Source organism: Jaculus jaculus, chromosome 8, assembly GCF_020740685.1.
Source record: "Jaculus jaculus isolate mJacJac1 chromosome 8, mJacJac1.mat.Y.cur, whole genome shotgun sequence".
In the NCBI taxonomy this organism is placed as follows: Eukaryota; Metazoa; Chordata; class Mammalia; order Rodentia; family Dipodidae; genus Jaculus; species Jaculus jaculus.
Window position 1 is genome coordinate 16,028,129 of NC_059109.1, and position 20,392 is coordinate 16,048,520.

The window sequence follows — 20,392 nt, forward strand, 5'->3', positions numbered from 1 at the left end:
TATAAAAGCTGGATGCTGGGCTGGAGATGATGGCTTAGCGGTTAAGGTGCTTGCCTGCAAAGCCAAAGGACCCACCCACGTAAGCCAGATGTGGAAGGCGACACATGCGTCTGGAGTTCCTTACTTCCTTAGCAACTGGAGGCCCTGGTGTGTCAATTCTCTACCTCTCTGTATGCCTGTCTCTCTCTCTAAAAAAAAATAATAATAAAATTTTACAAGATCTGGATGCTGATGTGTGTCTATAATCCAGGGCAAGCCTGAGGTGAAAAGCAGGGGGCAGGGCACTAGGGGGCAAGACAGAGACCAGAGCATCTGCTGGAAGCTCCTGGGCCAGCTGGGCAGGTGAGCGCATGACAATGAAAGAACCCGCCTCAAACAAGGTGCAAGGTGAGGACCAGGACCAGGCTCCTACACCTGACGTTCCCTGACTTCTCCCCCCATCCCCAGGGTACACTGTGGTACACAAGTGCACATGCATGCATACACACACGCACGCACACGCACCATTATGTTGATAATGGACTCATTTAAAACTGATGGCAGGAGTTGTTAAGCAGGTCTGAAGGGCACGGGGATGGGTCGGCTGACATGATTAAGCCATTTGTGTGTGGCAAATGGCATTCAGCTGGACTCCTGTTCTCACACAGGAAAGGGGAGTTTGGGATTCTCTTGTCCAGCATGAGCGATGCCATTGAAGTCTCTTATCACACCAGTCTCTGGTTTGTTTGTGTGAAGTCTCCAAGCATTAGTATTCTGCTTTAAACTGAGAAATCTGATGCTGATTTTAAAAAATTTTTTATTTTATTTTATGGATTTATGAGGGAGAGAGAGAGACAGAGAAAGAGACAATGGGCACAGCAGGGCCTTCAGCCACTGTAAACTCCAGACGCATATGCCACCTTGTGACCTGGTTTATGTGGGTCCTGGGGAATTGAACCTGGGTCCTTTGGCTTTGTAGGCATGTGCCTTAACCAATAAGCCATCTCACCAGCCCCAGATGCTGATCTTAAATGTTCATTCCTTGCTCTGAACATAACCCCATGTTTGAACACCAGAACTTGAACACCAGAACTGAGCTTAACTCTCTCTTCTCCGTAGAGTATTCTGTACTGTTCTTATCTTGTCTAAATAAGTTCACAAATATTCCCTCTACCTAATTAAAGAGAAAAGTCCCAGCTACTGTGATATTCCAATCATAGCCCTGTTTTCACACCTGAACCAGTTCATTCAACTTCACACCCCACCTTTTCCCCACCCCTCACAATTCATCATGAGTGGCTGACAAGTTCTGACTCAGCCATCCAGGTTTATAATTGGGTCTTAAATGAGTTCCTGCCCTTCCTCCCCTAAGGGAACTTGGAGAGCATCCTACTTCACATACTTAGATAATGGAAGAATTACATTTCTGAGTTAATTTGAAATCCAGTCATCAACCAAGAGTTTATTAGGAAAAAAAATGACATCATTGTATGGTTATTTAATAAGTTATGATCACACTTTTAAGAGAGCTATTTTCCAACTTATAAATCCCCATGAACTCTTTCACCTTCTATAATCTTTAATCATTTCAACAATTCTACAAATTACTAGTGTCATGGCATTGTTAACAATTAATGGGAAATCCAAGTAAAAAAAATGAAGCCTTTTGACTTTTGATATCAACTAAGATCTAGAACTGAATAGAAAGGATCCGTCAGAGTTTGCCAACCTTTAACGTGAATCACCCAGGATCTTTCAAAATGCACACTGTGATTCAGCAGAGAGCCTAAGATTCTGCACTTCTAAAATCCATCTTGGAGGGGTATTTGTTGCTGGTTTGCCAACAGCGCCTCATGTACATGTCAATTTCTGTGGAGACAACGTCCAGATAACATGCAGGGCTTCCCCTAGGACTACTGTTTACACCGTATGCTCAGAACAAATACATTGGTATGGCACACGTAGAACAAAATTAAACTGAAGAGACAGTAAATGTTAGGAGATTTGGGATGATGGGAGAGTTACGTTTTCTTTCACTTTGCATTTCTTCATCTTCACAAAGCATTTTTCTCAAATATTTCTGCATGAGCAACCCTTTCCTTTTTAATAAGAAGTTTGTCCTTTGGGTTTTTTAAAAATAATTTCTATTTGTTCATTTGAAAGAGAGAGAGGGAAAGAAGCAGATAGAGAAAATGGGCATAGTTGGGTCTCTAGCCACTGCAAATGAACTCCAGATACATGCGCCATCTTGAGCATCTGGCTTTATATGGGTACTGGGAGTTGAACCTCAGTCCTTAAGCCTTGCAGGCAAATACCTTAACCACTAAGCCATCTCTCAAGCCTGCTGTCCTTTGTTTTATAAACAGTCACATGAGTTTTTGTACACACTCGTACTCACTGGTAAAGGCCAACATTACTAGGAGCAAGTGAAATGTAATGAATACCAGATGTGATAAAAGTTGTGGATAAAGGGTTTTAAGAGAGGTGGAGATCCAGCATTGTGGCACAAGCTATAATCTCAGAACTTGAGAGGCTCAAAGCTCTCAAACTGAAGGTCATCCCAGGCTACCTAATAAGGAGAGGAAGAGAGGGAGAGACAGACAGACAGACTTGCCTGGTCCATGGTGGTTATGTCACTGTGACTCTTGTTTTAGTCACACAAGTAGCCAGAAGGTCTCTGTGAGTATTTGGTATGTTTTTTCATCCAACAAACATTTTTGGATGATCATTATTTTCCTGTGAGGTAGAAGTTTTGTCAAGGAGCCAAGATCCAGTCATTCTGAGAGATATCGTACGCCGAGGATAAAGTACACTTCGGATGCTCCCGAGACACTTGTGAGCGGGGAATCTTCCTCTGGTCCCCACACAATGACAGGGTTCTGCCGGGATCAGGAAGACCTGGAAAGCAAATTCAATAGTCCTTCAACTATCACCTTGTATTTTCAGCAGCATGTTTATTTCAAGTCTATACACATGTTACAAGCAGCTACCTGGGAGGTAGGGCATCGCATTTACAGCTGATGTGGTGGCACACACCTTTAATCCAAGCACGTGGAAGGCCGAGGTTGGAGGAGCACCATGAGATTGAGGTCAGCCTGGGACTACATGGTGAATTCCAGGTCAGCGAGGGCTACATCGAGACACTCCTTCACAAAACAAAAACAAATCATCATCATAATTTTTTAACTTGAGATAAAATTTACTCAAGCATGTGGGTTTAAGGAATTCAACCAAACTGGAAAAATACAGGACCCCACCCCCACCCCCGCCGCCCCAACTCCTGGATCCCCTGCTCTGGAGGAAGGTCATGAGACCCAAGGAGATAAACCACCCCTGGCATCCCAGTGAAGGCCCGGGAGGCACCACAGAGGAAGTGGGGAGACAGCAAGAGTGCTGCTTCCATGTGAGCCTGACAGGGCGAAGGAGAGAGACCCCGAGGACACTCAACACCCACCAAAGCAGAAATCCAGTGGCTCCTAAGAGCTCACCACTAAAGCAGACTTAAAACACACTCACCCAGGCTAGGGAATTTTGTGGAAGAGGGGTGGAGCCACAGAGGAAGCTCCAAGTTAGCCTGTGCTAGAGAGACCTTGCCTTGAGACAACAAACCAAGCCAGCACTTCCATAGCTGCAGGGGTGGCGTAGGCCTTCGATCCCAGCATTTGGGGGCAGAGGTAGGAGGATGCCTGCGAGCTTGAGGCCAGTTTGGGACTACAGAGTGAGTTCCAGGTCAGCCCGGGCTGGAGTGAGACTTGACTTCGCAAAAAACAACACAACAAAGACTCTGGGAGCTGGGCGGTGGAGCACGCCTTCGATCAGAGCACTCAAGAGGTCAGAGGTAGGGGAACACTGTGAGTCTGAGGTCAGCCGGAGGTTACACAGTGAATTTCAAGTAGGCCTGGACTAGAGCAAGATCCTTGGGCAAAACAAAGCAAAAACAAAAACAAAAACAAAAACAAAAAACAAAAAAATACTTCTGTGGGCTGGGGAGATGGTTTAGCAGCTAAAGACACTTGCTTGCAGTCTGTCAGCCTGGGTTCAACTCCCTAGGACCCATGTAAAGCCAGCTGTACAAAGTGTTGCATATGAGAGAGAGAGAGAGAGAGGGGGGGGGGGAGGGAGAGGGAGAGGGAAGGGGAGGGGGAGGGGGAGGGAGGGAAGGGGAGGGGGAGAGAGAGAGAGAGAGAGAGAGCATAAAAACATTTAAAAAGGAAATGGGGCCGGGCATGGTGGCACCTGAGCTAGAGTGAGACCCTACCTAGAAAAAAAAAAAAAAAAAATATATATATATATATATATATATATATATATATTCAAAAGCCACAGGTTGGGATGTCATGCCCAGAGGCACCGCCTCCGCACCACTGACTGCTGCCCCCACAATGCACAACCCACAAGCTCACAGGGAACACCAGCAACTCCACTGAGGAGGGCCCCCTGCGGGATGGGGGCAGAGAGGAGGGAAAAGACGGTACCAAGACATGATGTATCCACACAAAGCATGTTCTTAATAATATCAATAAAATACAGAAAAGAGAAGGAAAGGAAACTACTGGGGCATCGCCAGCTTTTCTGAGACAAGAAGGCATCAGATATAAATCCCAGAGGGAAAACGAACGAACATGTCCTAAAGAAAGCGTTCAAAGCCGAGAGCTGCCAGGCTGTGAGTAAGTGTAGGCGGTGGGGGAAAGCTCTCCCAGCCCCATCATGCAGAGACCGTATTCCTTTAGTCTTAGCATGAGTCCTACCACAAGAAGCGAAGGTCACCGCTAAGAAACTCATCCATCTAACGATGGAAAAAGCTAGACATATGCCCCTTTTCTGGGTCATAAATGCAGAAGACTATTAGGGAAAAAAAGCAGACTGGGGATGGAGAGATGACTCAGTGGTTAAACGCGCTTGCTTACAAAGCCTGAGGGTCTGGCTTCGATAATCCCCTAGTACCCAGGCAAAGCCTGACGCACACCAAGTATCACATGCATTTGGAGCTTGTTTGCAGCAGCAAGAGGCTCTGGCACGCCCATTATCTCAATCTCACTCTCTGCTTGTAAACACACACACACACAGACACACACTTGTTGCACTCTACTGTTAAATACAAGCCTACATCTTGGATAGGAAGAAAAGCAAGTAAAATCATGTCATGTGACTAGTTATCATAGCCCATAACAGGGCAGTATTCTAAATATTTTCATTTAACTTAATCCTAGAAAGAAAACTCTATGACACTACTTATCTACCTACCTAACAAGTAAGAACATAGAGATTAGACACTTACCCAAAGTTACCCTTTGGTAAAGAGCTTGGAATCCAAAGAGTTGAACTCTGAGATGGCTTTCTGAGAGTGTAAGGATGTTACCTTATTTTATTATTATTATTAGTTTGGTTATTGGAAAAGAGTTTTTTTTTTTTTTTTTTTTTTTTTTTGCCTCCATTCAATATGCAGACACTGAGACATGGGATAAATCAGCCAAATGAATAAGCTCAGGTTTGATATTTAGCTGCCAAGGAGGTGAACCTTACTGTTGAGTTGCTACAGGAGGAGGATTCACTCAGGCCAATATTGCCTTTCATAGTCATCAAGTAGTTTTTTAAATGATTATTATTATTATGAACTGTACAGTATTGACATATTACATATTGGTCATATCTCTTCTCTCGTGCCCACATTCCTTCTCAGTGGGGTTGTTGGTATTCTTAGTGTGGTCAATGACAAGACATCTGACTGCTTAACACAAGATGAGCCATCTCTATCACACCTGCCAGGGCTCAATGACACTGTTGGAAGTGGCAAGTTTTTAAAAAATTCTTTACCAAAGGGTAACTTTGGGCAAGTGCCTCTCTCTATGTCCTTACTTGTTAAGTGTACAGGATAAGTAGTGGCATAGTTTTCTTTGTAGGAGTAAACATAAGGTTAATTGCCACTCTCTAGGATTTAAACATAAGTGCTGGGGCTGGAGAGATGCCTCAGTGGATAAGACACTCGCCTGCAAAGTCTAATGACCCAGGTTCAATTCCCCAGTACCCACATAAAGCTAGAAGCACTAAGTGACACATGCATCTGGAGCTCACTTGTAGTGACTGGAGGCCCTGGCATGACCATTCCCTCTCTCTATTTCTTTTCTTTCTATCTCTCTCTGCCTGCAAATAAATAAAAATATTCTATTTATTTATTTATTTGAGAGTGACAGACAGAGAGAGGGAGAGAGAGACAGAGAGAGAGAGAGAGACAATGGGCGCGCCACGTCCTCCAGCCACTGCAAACAAAGTCCAGACACATGCACTCCCTTGTGTATTGGGCTAATGTGGGTCCTGGGGAGTCAAGCCTCGAACCGGGGTCCTTAGGTTTCACAGGCAAGCGCTTAACCACTAAGCCATCTCTCCAGCCCAATAAAGAGATTCTCAATAAATAAATAAATAAACAAACACCAGTGCTGCTCTCACTGCTACCGTGACAACCTCCTTCAGGGAGAAGGTGGTAGATGCCAAGTAGACTTAAAAACTCGTCAAGGCAAGCAGCTGTGAACACAGATGAGCTAGAGGGTTGAATTCCTTCCTCAAGTGAAGGTATCACCAGCCTGCCGGGAATGATTCTCCAGCCAACAAGCCTTGCAGGATTCAAGGACATCAAGATGACTGTCATCCTTGTCATGAACGCGAATTAGAAAACCCATGAGGTCCTCAGGCATTTTGATTTTGAGATAGGACCTCCCTAGCACTCAAACACACCTGCTCAGGTATCTTCTGACTCCTGGAAATAAGTCCCTGCAAAGATCACCTATACCCGTGGGAGAGAGATGACCACAACCGCATTCTTGGCCTATTTAATAAGCACGTGGAATTACCATGTGACCCACACAAGCTATGTGACCTCCAGGCCAAAGTTAGCTCATCGGTAAAACTGGCAGAGCCTCGTTACCTTGCCTGCCAAGGGATCAGACTGCTGGAGGGCAATTCGAGTTTTAACTGAAAATATGGGCCAGACTGGAAGGACTGGGTTAAGAGCCTGTTCGATCTTTTCTCCTCAAAAGCCAAATCCCCACTCCTTTAGTTAACTGCACAGGAACACTCCTTCCTCAGAAGAGGGAAGCCTCTTTCCAAGGGCCTGCTTAATACTTCTGGGTGTTCCAAACCAGGCCAGCGTTAAAAACTGAATTGAAGTTGTTTAATGACAAAGGGGATAAATCAGAAATCCAAGTTGTTTCGATCTGCTCCAGACCTTTGTCAGCAGAAGTACTGTCAATTCATTCTTCACTATAAAGGTCACTGATCCACCCAGGTTCGATTCCCCAGGACCCACATGAGCCAGATGCACAAGCTGGCGCATGCGTCTGCAGTTCCTTTGCAGTGGCTGGAGGCCCTGGTGTGTCCATTCTAGCTCTCTCTCTCTCTTTTGCTCTCCCTTTCTCCCAAAATAAATAAATAAATAAAATATTTGAAAAAAAAGATTATTACAGTACTTCTAGCTACCTTTTCTTAAAAATATTTTTTGTTCATTTTTATTTATTTATTTGAGAGTGACAGAGAGAGAGAGGGAGAGAGACAGAGAGAGAGAGAATGGGTCTGGCCTACGTGGGTCCTGGGGAATTGATCCTCGAACTGGGGCCTTTAGGCTTCATAGGCAAGCACTTAACCGCTAAGCCATCTCCAGCCCTTCTAGCTACCTTTAAACTGGGTGATTTTCCTACAGTGCTTTCAGTGCTAAAATAATTTAAAATTCCAGATTAAAAAGATTAAACGCCTAGCATGGTAGCAAGCGCAGTTGATTCCAGCACCCGGAGTACTCAGGAGGCAGAAGTAGGAAGATCACGGTGAGTTCAAGGCCAGCCTGGGACTACAGTGAGTTACAGATCAGCCTGGGCTAGAGTTAAATTCTACCTTGGAAACAAACAAACAAATAAAAGAGATTGAATGTTTCTTGAGCCCAACGTGGTGGCGCAAGCTGTCAATCCCAGCACTGGCGAGGAGGAAGTAGGAGGAGGATCACGGTGAGTTCAAGTCCACCCTGAGACTACCTAGCGAATTCCAGGTCAGCCTGAGCTACGGTGAAACCCTACCTCAAAAAAAAAAAAAAAAAAAAAAAAAAAAAAAAGTTTTCTAAGGTTTCGTAAACTGGAGTAAAGATATTTTGCGGAGTAAACCCCTTTCAAATGGAATTTTACCTTCAAAGTTCAGTCTGGTCCCACCTCCCCCACACCCATTTCCTTCCCTAGCTTCACCTGAACCACAATGGGGAGAGGGGCGGATGAAAAGTACACAATAGCTCAGAGTGATAAGAAAAAATTTTGCTTTACTTCCTGCTCCGATTTGTTTTTCTATTAAAAAAAAAAGTTCATGTCGGCTTTTAAAGCAAGCTTTTCTTCCCCCCCCCCCCCACACACTTCCCAGAGAGCCGACCTCAATTCCCTTCTGCATTAGGTGATCACCAGCCAAAGGGGGAAACAAAAATGAGATCTGATAAGAGTTAGCTTGCATAACTCAACAGCTGTTACTTCAACCCTGGCTCTCTCTCCCTCGCTCTCTCTCTTAACTTAAAAACTTAAAAAAAAATACCTTTTGTCCCCGCAGGCAGCCGGGATGCGTATCCACCCAGGAAGTCTAAGGCTCCCAAAGGGGCTCCGTGGGCCTCGCTGAAGTCCAGCGCCCGCCAGGCTCCAGCGCTGGACTCCCCAGAAGAGCCCTTTGAAGGATTATCTCGCTTCCACCGAACTTGGACCATTTGCTCAGGCTCCAAAGTCTCGTTTCAGCCCCTGGGGGTGGGTGGGTGGGTGGGGGTGTCATCGGATCCGCGGACCTTGTCAGTGCCGCTGGGTGCGGAAAGTGACCGCGGTCACGCAGCGCTCCTCGGTCCTCGTGGTCGCGCGCCCCGTCGTCCCCGCGGTCCGCAGCACCTCCCGGGTCACCTGGTAATCCACGACGCGCACGAACACCGGCCTGGCCGGGGCCGCGGGCTCCCGAGGCCGGGCTCCTGGAGCTCGAGGGGGCCCCCCGGCTCCCCCATCCTCGTGGTCCCGGCTCACCTGGGGAAGGTCCTCCCCGCGCGGCCCCTCTGCGCAGGCCGGGTCCCCTGGCGTCCCCATCCACCTCTCGGGATGCAGGAGAAAGAGCACTTTCTCTCGGACCCAGGGCGCACACTCCACATTCCCTCCGGCTGGGGATGCGAAGTCCGGGTTCCCGCCGCCCAGGCTCCCCGAGCCACCCTGGCTCTGCGCAGGGATCGGGGCGCCGGGAGCCAGCGGGGATGCGCGCCCCTCCCTGGGCAGGAAGGACCGGGCGCCGACCGCGGGGCGAGGGGGTCGCCCGAACTCCATCCCGCAGGGAGGGTCGTTCACTGGTCCAGGGCGAAAGTCCAGGAGGCTCTGGGAAGCGCGGGGCGCGGGCGTTGGGCGAGGCCTGGGCGGAGCAGCCCCGGGGCCACTGGGGCTTCGAACCCGCCTCCTCTCTGGCCTCGCAGCCTCCACAGATCGAGGCTCTGCCCATCCAAAAAGGCCTGACAACAGCACCATTGGCTCCTCCTCTGCTCACTCTAGGCCCAGCCCCTTTTTTCTTTTCTGTTCTTTTTTCTTTTCTTTTTTCGAGGTAGGTTTTCACTCTAGTCCAGCCTGACCTGGAGTTCACTATGTAGTCTCAGGGTGGCCTTGAACTCACGGTGATCCACCTACCTCTGCCCCCTGAGTGCTGGGATTAAAGAGTGTGCCACCACGCCAGCCTTCTTTTTCTATTTGAGACTAGCCCCCAGGATGGCTCTGGATTTCCCATTCACCCCATCCTTTTCCTCCAGAGCTGAGGAGCAAGACACCCTCTCAGAGCAGTCCCTTCAAAAGTTCAACTCACCATTTCTTTCCACATACACTCCTTCACCTGAAGGAACAAGGTAGTTTAAAAAAAATATTTATCTGACTTCTTGCAACTGCAAATGAGCTACAGATGCACCTGATACCTTGTGCCTCTGGCTCTAAGTGGGGAATCAAACCAGGGCCAACAGGCATTGTCAGGAAACGCCTTTAACACCACAGTCATCTCTTCAACCCCAAAATTGGTGGTGGTTGTTGTTTTCCAGGTAGCGTCTTCATCTAGCCCAGGCTGACCTCAAACTCACAGTGATCCTTCTACCTCTGCCTCCTGAGTGCTGAGATTAAAAGGCAGGCGCCACCCCATCTAGCTCAAAGTTTGGCTTGTAATAATCTGATTAAATCAAATTTTGTTTTGCTGTCTGCTTTACAAAAGTGACAGCAATGGTGGTAATTCTTGCTGTCACCTGATACTGCCAGTTGTCTGGTAAAAGATACTTTGGGGAATAAAAGGACCTCCAGATGTCTATCAAATAATATGAAGCAAATTGTTGAAAGGGGAGAGTATGAAAAAGCACTGAGAAATAGCCTACTAGATGCCTGGCCTGACCTCGGGCTGGCCACTGCTAAATTACAAATGACATTTTTCATCACGATTTCTTTGATATCTGAGAACCTTGGAGCATTGGAGGCTAAATGAGTGCCCAGCGTCAAAGCGGGGCGCAGGGATGGGAGACAAGATTAAATGTTTGCTTCTGGCTGACCTTTAAATCACCTTCATCTCAAGACTATGAGTCCATGGTCAGCTGGGTTTCTTCACTTGATCAGTAATTACCATGTATGTGCTAAACGCCAGTCCCTTCTCATGGGGACATCTAGAGGAACAAGCCCAAGCCCAATTACTTCTTTCCTTTAAGTGCTCATTCTCAGAGATATAGCCACGTACTTAGATAAAATCCAGGATTCTACACTGAAGTACATAAAACCACCTGCAGATCAGTACCTCATTAATGAACCCATTGACTCCCTCCCTAAATCACCTATCGAAAGGCCAAATATAACCATTTTAAGTAGAAAGGCCCAGGCCTGATTTAGATAGAGAACTAGCCGGCTAATGTGCTGAACTTTTGCTTCTGTAAACTTTGCTTGCTTAACTGCCGCCTTTCCCCCTAAAGTTTCTGAGGAATCTCCATTTCAAGGGCATTCCAGAAACACTCCACTGCGGAGGCCTCCGGCCTCTGACCTGCTTAGATAAACCTGTCAATTCAAACCTTGTAAAGAACCACTGTTTGCTTAGCCCATCACAATGGAGATTACCTCATCTGCCTAGAGTGCCCCCAACTTTGCCCACCGAAAACCCGAACCAATCAGAACTATTTAACTCAACTACTTCTTTGCTCAAATTCCTATATGAACCCCTTCCCCCAAAAGAAAGGGGCTCTCTCCCATTCCCGCTGGCTGCGTCGGCCTGTGTGGATTGGGTCCCTGCCTAGGCTTGACAATAAAGAATCCTGCTGTTATTGCTTTCGAGTGTCTCGGCTTTCTCGGTTCACTGGGTGACTCCCGAGGACCCCAACTTCATTTGGGGGTCTTGGTACTTCACTATGAGAGCTATAAATGTAGAAGCCAGTGAGGGTTAGTAAGGCAGCCTATATCCCTTGGGTCTGAAAAGTGACAGTTGAACACACCATTCTTATGCCCTCTTAGGCCTGACAAAGACTATCAGTAAAAGACTGAAAGTCACACTGGATGGGCGAGGTGGCGCACGCCTTTAATCCCAACACATGGGAGGCAGAGGTAGGAGGATCGCCATGAGTTTGAGACCACACTGAGACTACATTCAGTTAATTCCAGGTCAGCCTGGGCTGGACTGAGACCCTACTGCTAAATAAATAAATAAATAAAAAATAAAAAGATGAAAAGTCAGACTGGGGAGATGACTCAGCACTGCTTGCTGCTTGCAAAGCCTAACATCTTAGATATGATTATCCAGTACCCATATAAACCCAGACATACAAAGCAAATGTGCATCTGCAGTTTGTTTGCAGTGTCAGGAGACCATGGTGTGCCCATACTCTCTTTCTGTCTGCCTATCTCTCTGTCTCCCAAATGAAAACAAATAAAACTATTTAAAAAAAGAGGGCAGGAGAGATTGCTCAGTGGTTAAGGCACTTGCCTGCAAAGTCCAATGACGTGGGTTTGATTCCCCAGTATGCATATAAAGCCCGCTGCACCAAGTGGCTCATGCATTTGGAGTTCATTTGCAATGCACGTGGAGGTCCTGGCTTGCTCATTTTCCTCTAACTTTGCTTGCAAATACATATACATATACATATACATATACATATACATATACATATACATATACATATATATTAAAAGATTACAAAGTCTATCAGGGCCTGGGTGCTCTCATTGTGCCCGTTAGATTTTTTTGTTTATTTTTATTTAGTTATTTATTTGAGAGCAACAGACAGAGAGAGAGAGAGAATGGGCGCACCAGGGCTTCCAGCCACTACAAACGAACTCCAGATGCATGCGCCCCTTGTGCATCTGGCTAACGTGGGTCCTGGGGAATCGAGCCTCGAACCGGGGTTCTTAGGCTTCACAGGCAAGCGCTTAACCGCTAAGCCATCTTGCCAGCCCTTGCCGGTTAGGTTTTTAATGTGTGTTTGTGCGCATGCGCACATGCACATCTGTGCTCGCGCTGGGGTCAGAACCAAGAGCAAGTGCTTTACGGTCCAGCTACATCCCTTAGCTACAGTGCCACCCTCAGGTACTCCAGTTCCGCCTCCGGAAGACCCATGCCCGCTGGGCCAGCTTCTGGCCTTTATTTACACCCATAATAATATTGTCTCCTCCCCTCCAGCTCTCATCTCCTATCAGATCTAACATCCTTGGGTTGAAAGACTGCTCTAGTAACTACTTTTCAACTGGTGAAAAAGTAAAATGTAGGGCTGGAGAGATGGTTTCGTGGCTGAGGCACTTGCCAGCAAAGCCTAAGGACCCAGGTTTGATTCCCCAGTACCCACACAAGGCAGGTCCATAAGGGGTCGCATACATCTGGGGTTCATTTGTAGTGGCTAGAGGCCCTGGTGTGCCCACTTGACATAGATATCTGCCTCTCTCTCTCTAGCTCACTAATATAAATAAATTATATATATATGTATATATACGTATATATATGTATATGTATGTGCGTGTATGTATGTATGTATGTGTGCGTACACACACACACACACACACACATATATACATACATACATATATATTGTTTTGTTTTTTGTTTTTTGAGGTAGAGTGTCACTCTAGCTCAGGCTCACCTGGAATTTACTCTGTAGTCTCAGGGTGGCCATTAACTCATAGCGATCCTCCTACCTCTGCCTCCTGAGTGCTGGGACTAAAGACGTGCGCTACCACGCCCGGCTTAAATAATAATTTTAAAAAAGTAAAACGTAGTCTTTCCGGCAGTCAGGATGCAATGATCCCAAATGAAAGCATTCGACGGTCACAGAATCGAAACACTGATTGGCACTAGGCTTGGATGAAGACAGACAAGGCATGTTTGTCAACTTTCTGCTGTTGTAACAAATACCTGAGACAAACTACTTAATTTAAAAAAAAAAAAAAGTCTGGTTTGGCTCAGGGTTTCACTGATTTGCGTTTACATCCCCTGACCTTATTGTTTTGGGCACACCGTGTGGATGTGGCACGTCATGGAGCCTGTGTTGGGAGGGGCCTGCTCATCCCATGGCTGTTGGGAAACAGAAAGCCAGGAAGGTACTTGAGAATAAATAAGTAAAATAACAGAAAAGAAAGCCTCTAACGCCATGGGCCGGAATGACGTAGAAACAGGGATGTACTCGGGGTCAGGAGGGTGGAGACCGATGGGGCAAACTGGGCTCAGAATGAAGTTACAGTTGTCTGACCACAAACTGCCTGAGGTGGCTCCGGCACCCGGAAGTACAGGGAATGTCAAAAGAACCAACATGACTCAAATGAATCAGGGCATTCACAGGGCTTCACTGTTAACTTTGCGTTGTGGAAAGTTTTCTGTTTGAGCAGATTGCTTACTGTTTTGTAGTTTTTAATTTATTGATTGATTCATTTTTAAGAGAGAGAGACAGAGAGGGGAGGGAGAGAATGAGTGCTACAGGGTCTTTAGCCACTGCAAACAAACTCCCGATGCATGCACCTCCTTGTGCATTTGGCTTACGTGGATCCTGGGGAATCGGAATCTCTCCAGCCTTAAATTTTTTTTCATGATAGCTGGCCATTCTGACTGGCATGCAGTGCAATATGTATGTCAATGTGATTATGTCAGTGTCAGGTATAACTAACAATAGTATCCAATGTTGATTAGGTTTTTTAGAAATATTTTTTATTTACTTATATGAGACAGTAAGAAGGAGAGAGAAAAAATGGGTGATCCAGGGCTTCCAGCCACTGCAAAAGAATTCCAGATGCATGTGCCTCCTTGTGCATCTGGCTTACGTGGTGGGTCCTGGAGAATTGAACAGGGATCCTTTGGCTTTGTAAGCAAATGCCTTAACCGCTAAACCATCTCTTTTGGCCCCTTGACTAGGTATTTAAAACATTTTTATTTATTCGCAAGCAGAGAGAGAGAGAGAGAGAGAGAGAGAGAGAGAGAGAGAGAGGTAGTAGTAGTAATATATGGGCATAAGCGTAAGTGTTTAGGGTTGGAGAGATGGCTTAGCGGTTAAAATGCTTGACTGCAAAGCCTAAAGGACCCAGGTTCTACTCCCTAGATCCCATGTAAACCAGATGCACATGGTGACACATGCATCAGGAGTTCGTTTTCAGTGGCTAGTGGCCCTAGTGTGCCTATTCTCTCTCTAATATATAAATGAATAAATCAAAACATAAAGTAAAAATTAAAAAGTGTTTAGAGGGCAATTTGTTGGACATAAAACATCCATCTAGTCAGACAACCGAAGTCATTGCTTCCCTAGGGTTTATGACATTCCTCAGCCATAGACTTTTGACTAGGTTTTTAGTACCATGATGTTCTCTCCTGTGGAGCAGGCCTCTACTCCGATCCAAGAACAGTTGGTTTCCTTCATAACAGAATATTGCACCAGTTGGTACTTTGGCCTGGCTGGCCAGCTATAAAGCTTGCAGAATCCACTGCTGATTAACACTGTTGGTGGCTTTTCTCTTCCCAAAGGCTGCAAGCTGCATAGCTTTTTCCAGCATTCTGACAGCTGGTCAACAAAGAGGAGGTTTGCAGCTCAGCTCCAGACCTGCAGCCCAAACATGTGAAATATTATCAGCAAATGGTCTTACCATGTAGTTCTGGTGGGCAGCCAAGAGCCTTGGCAATGTCCTATATACTTTTTTGTTGTGGTGGGGTGGGGGATCAGGGGCCTCCTTGACCAACAACTCACCAAAATGTATCTCACCCAACTCTATCCATTCTTTAAAAGGGTTTAAAACACAACTGAAAGTTGGACCATTATATCCATCAATGCAATTTGGTGGAAAAAGGTTTTCAAAATATGGTATCTGGCTGGGCGTTGTGGCACATGCCTTTAATTCCAACACTTGGGAGACAGAGTTAGGAGGATTGCCATAAGTTCAAGGCCGCTCTGAGACTAAATAGTGAAGTTCAGGTCAGCCTGGGCTAGAGTGAGATGCTATCTCAGAAAAGCAAAAAAAAAAAAAAAAAAGATATCTGGGCTGGAGAGTTGGCTTAGCAGTTAGGGTACCTACCCGCAAAGCCAAAGGACCCAAGTGCGATTCCCTAGGACCCACAGAAAGCCAGATGCACAAGGTAGCACATGCATCTGGAGTTCATTTGCAGTGGCTAGAGACATTGGCACACCCATTTTCTTTATCTACCTCTTTCCTTCTCTCTTTAAAATAAATAAATAAATATCTATTTTTAAATATTGTTAGGGCTGATGGTGGAGATGGAAAAAAAGATCATGAAGCAATGAGAGAAAGCATCACTTTCAAAGGATTCCCATACTACTTAAGAGGCCAGTTAATACAACAAATAAACCAGCTGGGCATGGTGGCACAGGTCTTTAGCTCCAGCACTCAGAGGCATAAGTAAGGGAATTACTGGCAGTTCGAGGCCAGACTGGGACCACATAGTAAATTCTAGGTCAGCCTGGGCTAGAGAGAACTTTGTAAGCAAGCACCTTTAACTACTGAGCCATCCATCTTCCCAGCCCCAGAGTCCTTTATCTGTGAGTTAATAAAAGCTCTTATGTGTGTATTGTCAAAATAAACACCAAAGGGAAGGTACTGAAACCGACACTCACAATTGACCATAAATAGAGTCAGAAATTTCCTAAATGTTCACATGACAATTTCTTCCTAGTCTAATGCTGCACTTCCTCAACTTCAGCTTCAACTCCAAAAAGAGACATAATCCATATCTTGCTCAGGAGCAAGACTACACAGCAAGGGGAGCCAACCAGACAGCTATTACATTATATTCAAATGTGTCTTATTGGACAGTTTTATTATTTGTTTTATAACTTGATTATCCAAGGCATAAATTTTTTAAAAATTTTTATTAGCATTTTCCATGATTATAAAAAAATCCCATGTTAATTCCCCCCCCACACACTTTCTCCTTTGAAATTCCATTATCCATCACATTACCTCCCCATCAGAATCATTGTACTTACATATATACAATATCAACCTATTAAGTACCCTTCTCCCTTCCTTTCTCTTCCCTTTATGTCTCCTTTTTAACTTACTGGCCTCTGCTACTAAGTATTTTCATTCTCACGCAGAAGCCCAGTCATCTGTAGCTAGGATCCACATATGAGGGAGAACATGTGGCGCTTGGCTTTCTGGGCCTGGGTTACCTCACTTAGAATAATCCTTTCCAGGTCCATCCATTTTTCTGCAAATTTCATAACTTCATTTTTCTTTACCGCTGAGTAGAACTCCATTGTATAAATGTGCCACATCTTCATTATCCACTCATCAGTTGAGGGACATCTAGGCTAGATCCATTTCCCAGCTATTATAAATTGAGCAGCAAGAAACATGGTTGAGCATGTTCTTCTAAGGAAATGAGATGATTCCTTTGGATATATGCCTAGGAGTGCTATAGCTGGGTCATATGGTAGATCAATCTTTAGCTGTTTTAGGAGCCTCCACACTGATTTCCACAATGGCTGGACCAGATTGCATTCCCACCAGCAGTGTAGAAGGGTTCCTCTTTTTCCACATCCCCGCCAACATTTATGATTATTTGTTTTCATGATGGTGGCCAATCTGACAGGAGTGAGATGGAATCTCAATGTAGTTTTAATTTGCATTTCCCTGATGACTAGTGATATAGAACATTTTTTTAGATGCTTATATGCCATTCGTATTTCTTCCCAAGGCATAAATTACACATTCTTAATTTGGTTTTTGGTAGGTTTGGGTAAAGCAAATGAATATCAAACATCTCTTGTCTGTTGGCATATGTGGAGGTGGAGGCAGAGGCAGGAGGATTGTTGTGATTTGAGGCCAGCCTGGGACTATACAGCAAGCTCCAGCTCAGACTGGGCTAGAGTGAGACTCTGCCTAAAAAAGAAAAGAAAAGAAAAGAAAACAACAACAACAAAAGACAAATAGAAGAGGAATATTTGTTCCAGAAGGAACTGTGTGAAGGATCATCAATTTCTACACATGGGCAAGGGAAGAACCATCATTTTTTGGAGCCACATGAGGCTGTTCATTTTGTTCCAGGTCTGAGGAAAGAAAAAGGCGCATGTAAATGGAGTACGAGTGTTGGAGGCCTTGAAGAGAGGAATTTCCACATCCTCTCATACAATCTAGCTATACAAATGGGCATACACTCATCCTCATTTTCCTAATCTAGCTTCTCATAAGCATTTTTATGTGAACTTTAATGTATGAACATATAGTAACCTGATTGAGTTCCCATCCCTTCATCCTTTTTTGTCCCCTCTCCCCCGCCCCCAGAGTGCCCTCCTCTCTCAAGGCAGTCCTTCCCCGGTTTTGTCTCACTCTTTTTGCACTTCTCTGTCCTCCGCGTCCAAGTGTTGGTCAGCTCAGAACTGTGCTAGTCTTGTGGGGCTATTGGGAGCCACGTGGGCTCATGAATGCATCAGTCTGTTCATGTTGGGAGGATGCTCTTGAGCTTTAAAATCCTTAACAACTCATGGTACTGTGCGGTTTTACAGTTTGTTTGGAATCTAAACTCAGGTTATGGTCATGACTTCATCACTTAAAGCCTGCATAACGTTTGACAAATCATCATTCATTAAGCCAGGGCTTGGCAATAGAAGAACGCCGTCACCAGGTTTAAATCATGTGCCGCTCAGCACAATTGACAGGACATATGAACTGCTCAGTAAGTGCTGGGTAAGTTGTCATCTAGAAGAAAATAAAGCTATAGTGGCAGTATCCTATGAGGCAGGAACTACTGATGCTGAGCCAAAGCTAAAGCTAATGAGCATCCCGTGGGCAGACATGCGCCCTTGCGTTCTCCCAAGAGTTTCCAAGTGTTCTCCCAAGAGTTTCATGGACGCCTGTTGTTTGGTGCTCTTCGTTCTGATACTAGTGACAAGTTTCTAGGTAACCACTGGCTAAGGATGACCTAAGCACACATTCACTCTTGAATCTTATTACTACTAACGTGTGTCCTACATTAACCACATTATGTCCTTTTCTTAGAATAAATACCAAAACTTTGATCTTTTCCTCCTTTTTGTGCTCCCTGGGATAAGAGGGCAATAATTTTTATATAACTAAGTTAACTTTATTGAGCCTGGATGAGTCTAACCAGTGTTTATGTGCTTTTATTGTAAATGGAGTACATAGACCATGTTATCTTTTCCTTCAGAAAATTGTTTATGGGCTAGAGAGATGGCCCAGTGGTTAAAGGCACTTGCTTCCAAAGCCCAGTGGCCCAGGTTCAATTCCCCAGCAGCCATGTAAAGCCAGATGCATATAGCGGTGCTTGCGTCTGGAGCTTGTTTGCAGTGTCAGGAGACCCTACTGTGCCTATACTCACTCTTTTTCTGTCTGCCTCTTTCTCTCAGATAAATAAAACTATGAGAGAGAGAGGGAGAATAAGAAGAAGATGGAGAGAGAGAGAAAAAGAGAGGGAAAAAACTGGATATGCCAGGGCCTCTTGCTGCTGCAAAAGAACCCCAGACACATACATCACTTTGTCTGCTTTTACCTGGCTGGGAAATTGAGCCCCAGTGATGGGCTTTGCAAGCAAGTGCCTTAACTGCTGAGTCATCTCCTCAGGCCCTATCTCTTCATTTATTATCCTTAAAAAATGCATATTGATCCAGGCTTGGTGGCGCACACCTTAAATCCCAGCACTCGGGAGGCAGAGGTAGGAGGATTGTTATGAGTTCGAGGCCACCCTGAGAATACAGTGTGAATTCCAGGTCAGCCTGGACTAGAGTGAAACCCTACCTCAAAACCTGAAAAACCGAAAAACTGAAAGACAAAACAAAACAAAAAAGCATATTGGTAGACAGTTGGAACCCAGATTTGAAACAAATAAAAGCAAGGACAGGTGAGTTGTCAAGTATTAATTTAATTATTTAAGCATTTAATCTCGATTTATAAAAAGGATGCATAACTGACCTCAAAAGTATAGAATTCTGGCTTTTCCTCCAGGACATCATAAAGAATAAAATCTTAACTATGTATTTTCTATGGACCACAAGTTCCTTTTACATGAGAGGGTTAAAGCTTATTGTATTATAAAAGTTATACACATATAGGAAATATGTGTGCAATTTCTATCCTCAGGATGAGATGTATGTTTACATGGCATTTTTATATGTGCATATATACATCTGCATATAAATCTCCATTTTTCATACAAGATCAGGTTATAATCCAGGGCAGGGATAGGTTATGGATAAGGTCTGCTCCTACGATTGTATGTGCTTGAGACCTTGAAATGCACATGGCTCATCATCCAAGGCAGCTGAGAAAACGTGCTGGAAATGCCCTGTGAGATGCCGTCTGAGCCAGGGGCTGTGGGTGAGGGGCCCAACCACGTGCACTGCGGCCTGTTCTCGGGGTGATTCTGATAAACATGCATTTGAACATCTCAGGGAAGCACTCTAGGACAGTGCAATAGCCAGGAGCAGAGGGCGAGTCATGAAAGGGGAAAGCGCAGGCTCCTTCACAGAGAACTCAGAGCAGAGCTCCGTGAGACATCCGGAGGTGGCGGGAGGGTGATGGCCCTAGGGTGGGTGTGATGTGAGAATACGGAGCAGAAGCCCAAGCAGCAAGGATGGAGCGGAGGCCACACGACCCTTCCAGGGTTGAATCACTGAGTTTCATTTCTACCCCCACGGCAAGAATGTCTGGCTTTAGAGTCTTCCCTACGGTGCTTCCTAAAGGAGGCCTGACAGACAGCCTTCTGTGCTCAGCCACAGCCACCCTGAGATAGGCCTGGGCATGGTGGCACACACCTTTAATCCCAGCACTCCGCAGGCCCAAGTAGGAGGATCGCTGTGAGTTCAAAGCCACCCAGAGACTATATAGGTCAGCCTGGGCTAGAGCAAGAGTCTACTTTAAAAAAAAAGAAAAAGCTAACAAGAAGAAAACTGAGGCAGGAATAGGCAGTCTTCTCCAGGTTCAATTCT

At 45.4% G+C, this 20,392-nt stretch overlaps 1 protein-coding gene and 1 long non-coding RNA gene across 2 annotated transcripts; both read right to left on the minus strand.

Annotated features, from left to right (window-relative positions):
* Positions 1–1,414: 1,414 nt before the first annotated feature.
* Positions 1,415–8,694, minus strand: LOC123462926. The gene is made up of 2 exons (XR_006638567.1): positions 8,533–8,694; positions 1,415–2,877 (listed from the first exon to the last, which is right to left on the minus strand). It is a non-coding gene; the product is annotated as an uncharacterized LOC123462926 (long non-coding RNA).
* Positions 8,695–8,777: 83 nt separating this feature from the next.
* On the minus strand, positions 8,778–9,485 carry C8H6orf141 (chromosome 8 C6orf141 homolog). Its single transcript, XM_004649719.2, has one exon. The coding sequence runs from the start codon at positions 9,483–9,485 to the stop codon at positions 8,778–8,780; it is 708 nt and encodes a 235-aa protein (XP_004649776.2).
* Positions 9,486–20,392: the final 10,907 nt, after the last annotated feature.

Coding starts and splice junctions, on each gene's coding strand:
- C8H6orf141 (XM_004649719.2), bottom strand. CDS start 9,485: ATGGTGCTGTTGTCAGGCCTTTTTGGATGGGCAGAGCCTCGATCTGTG.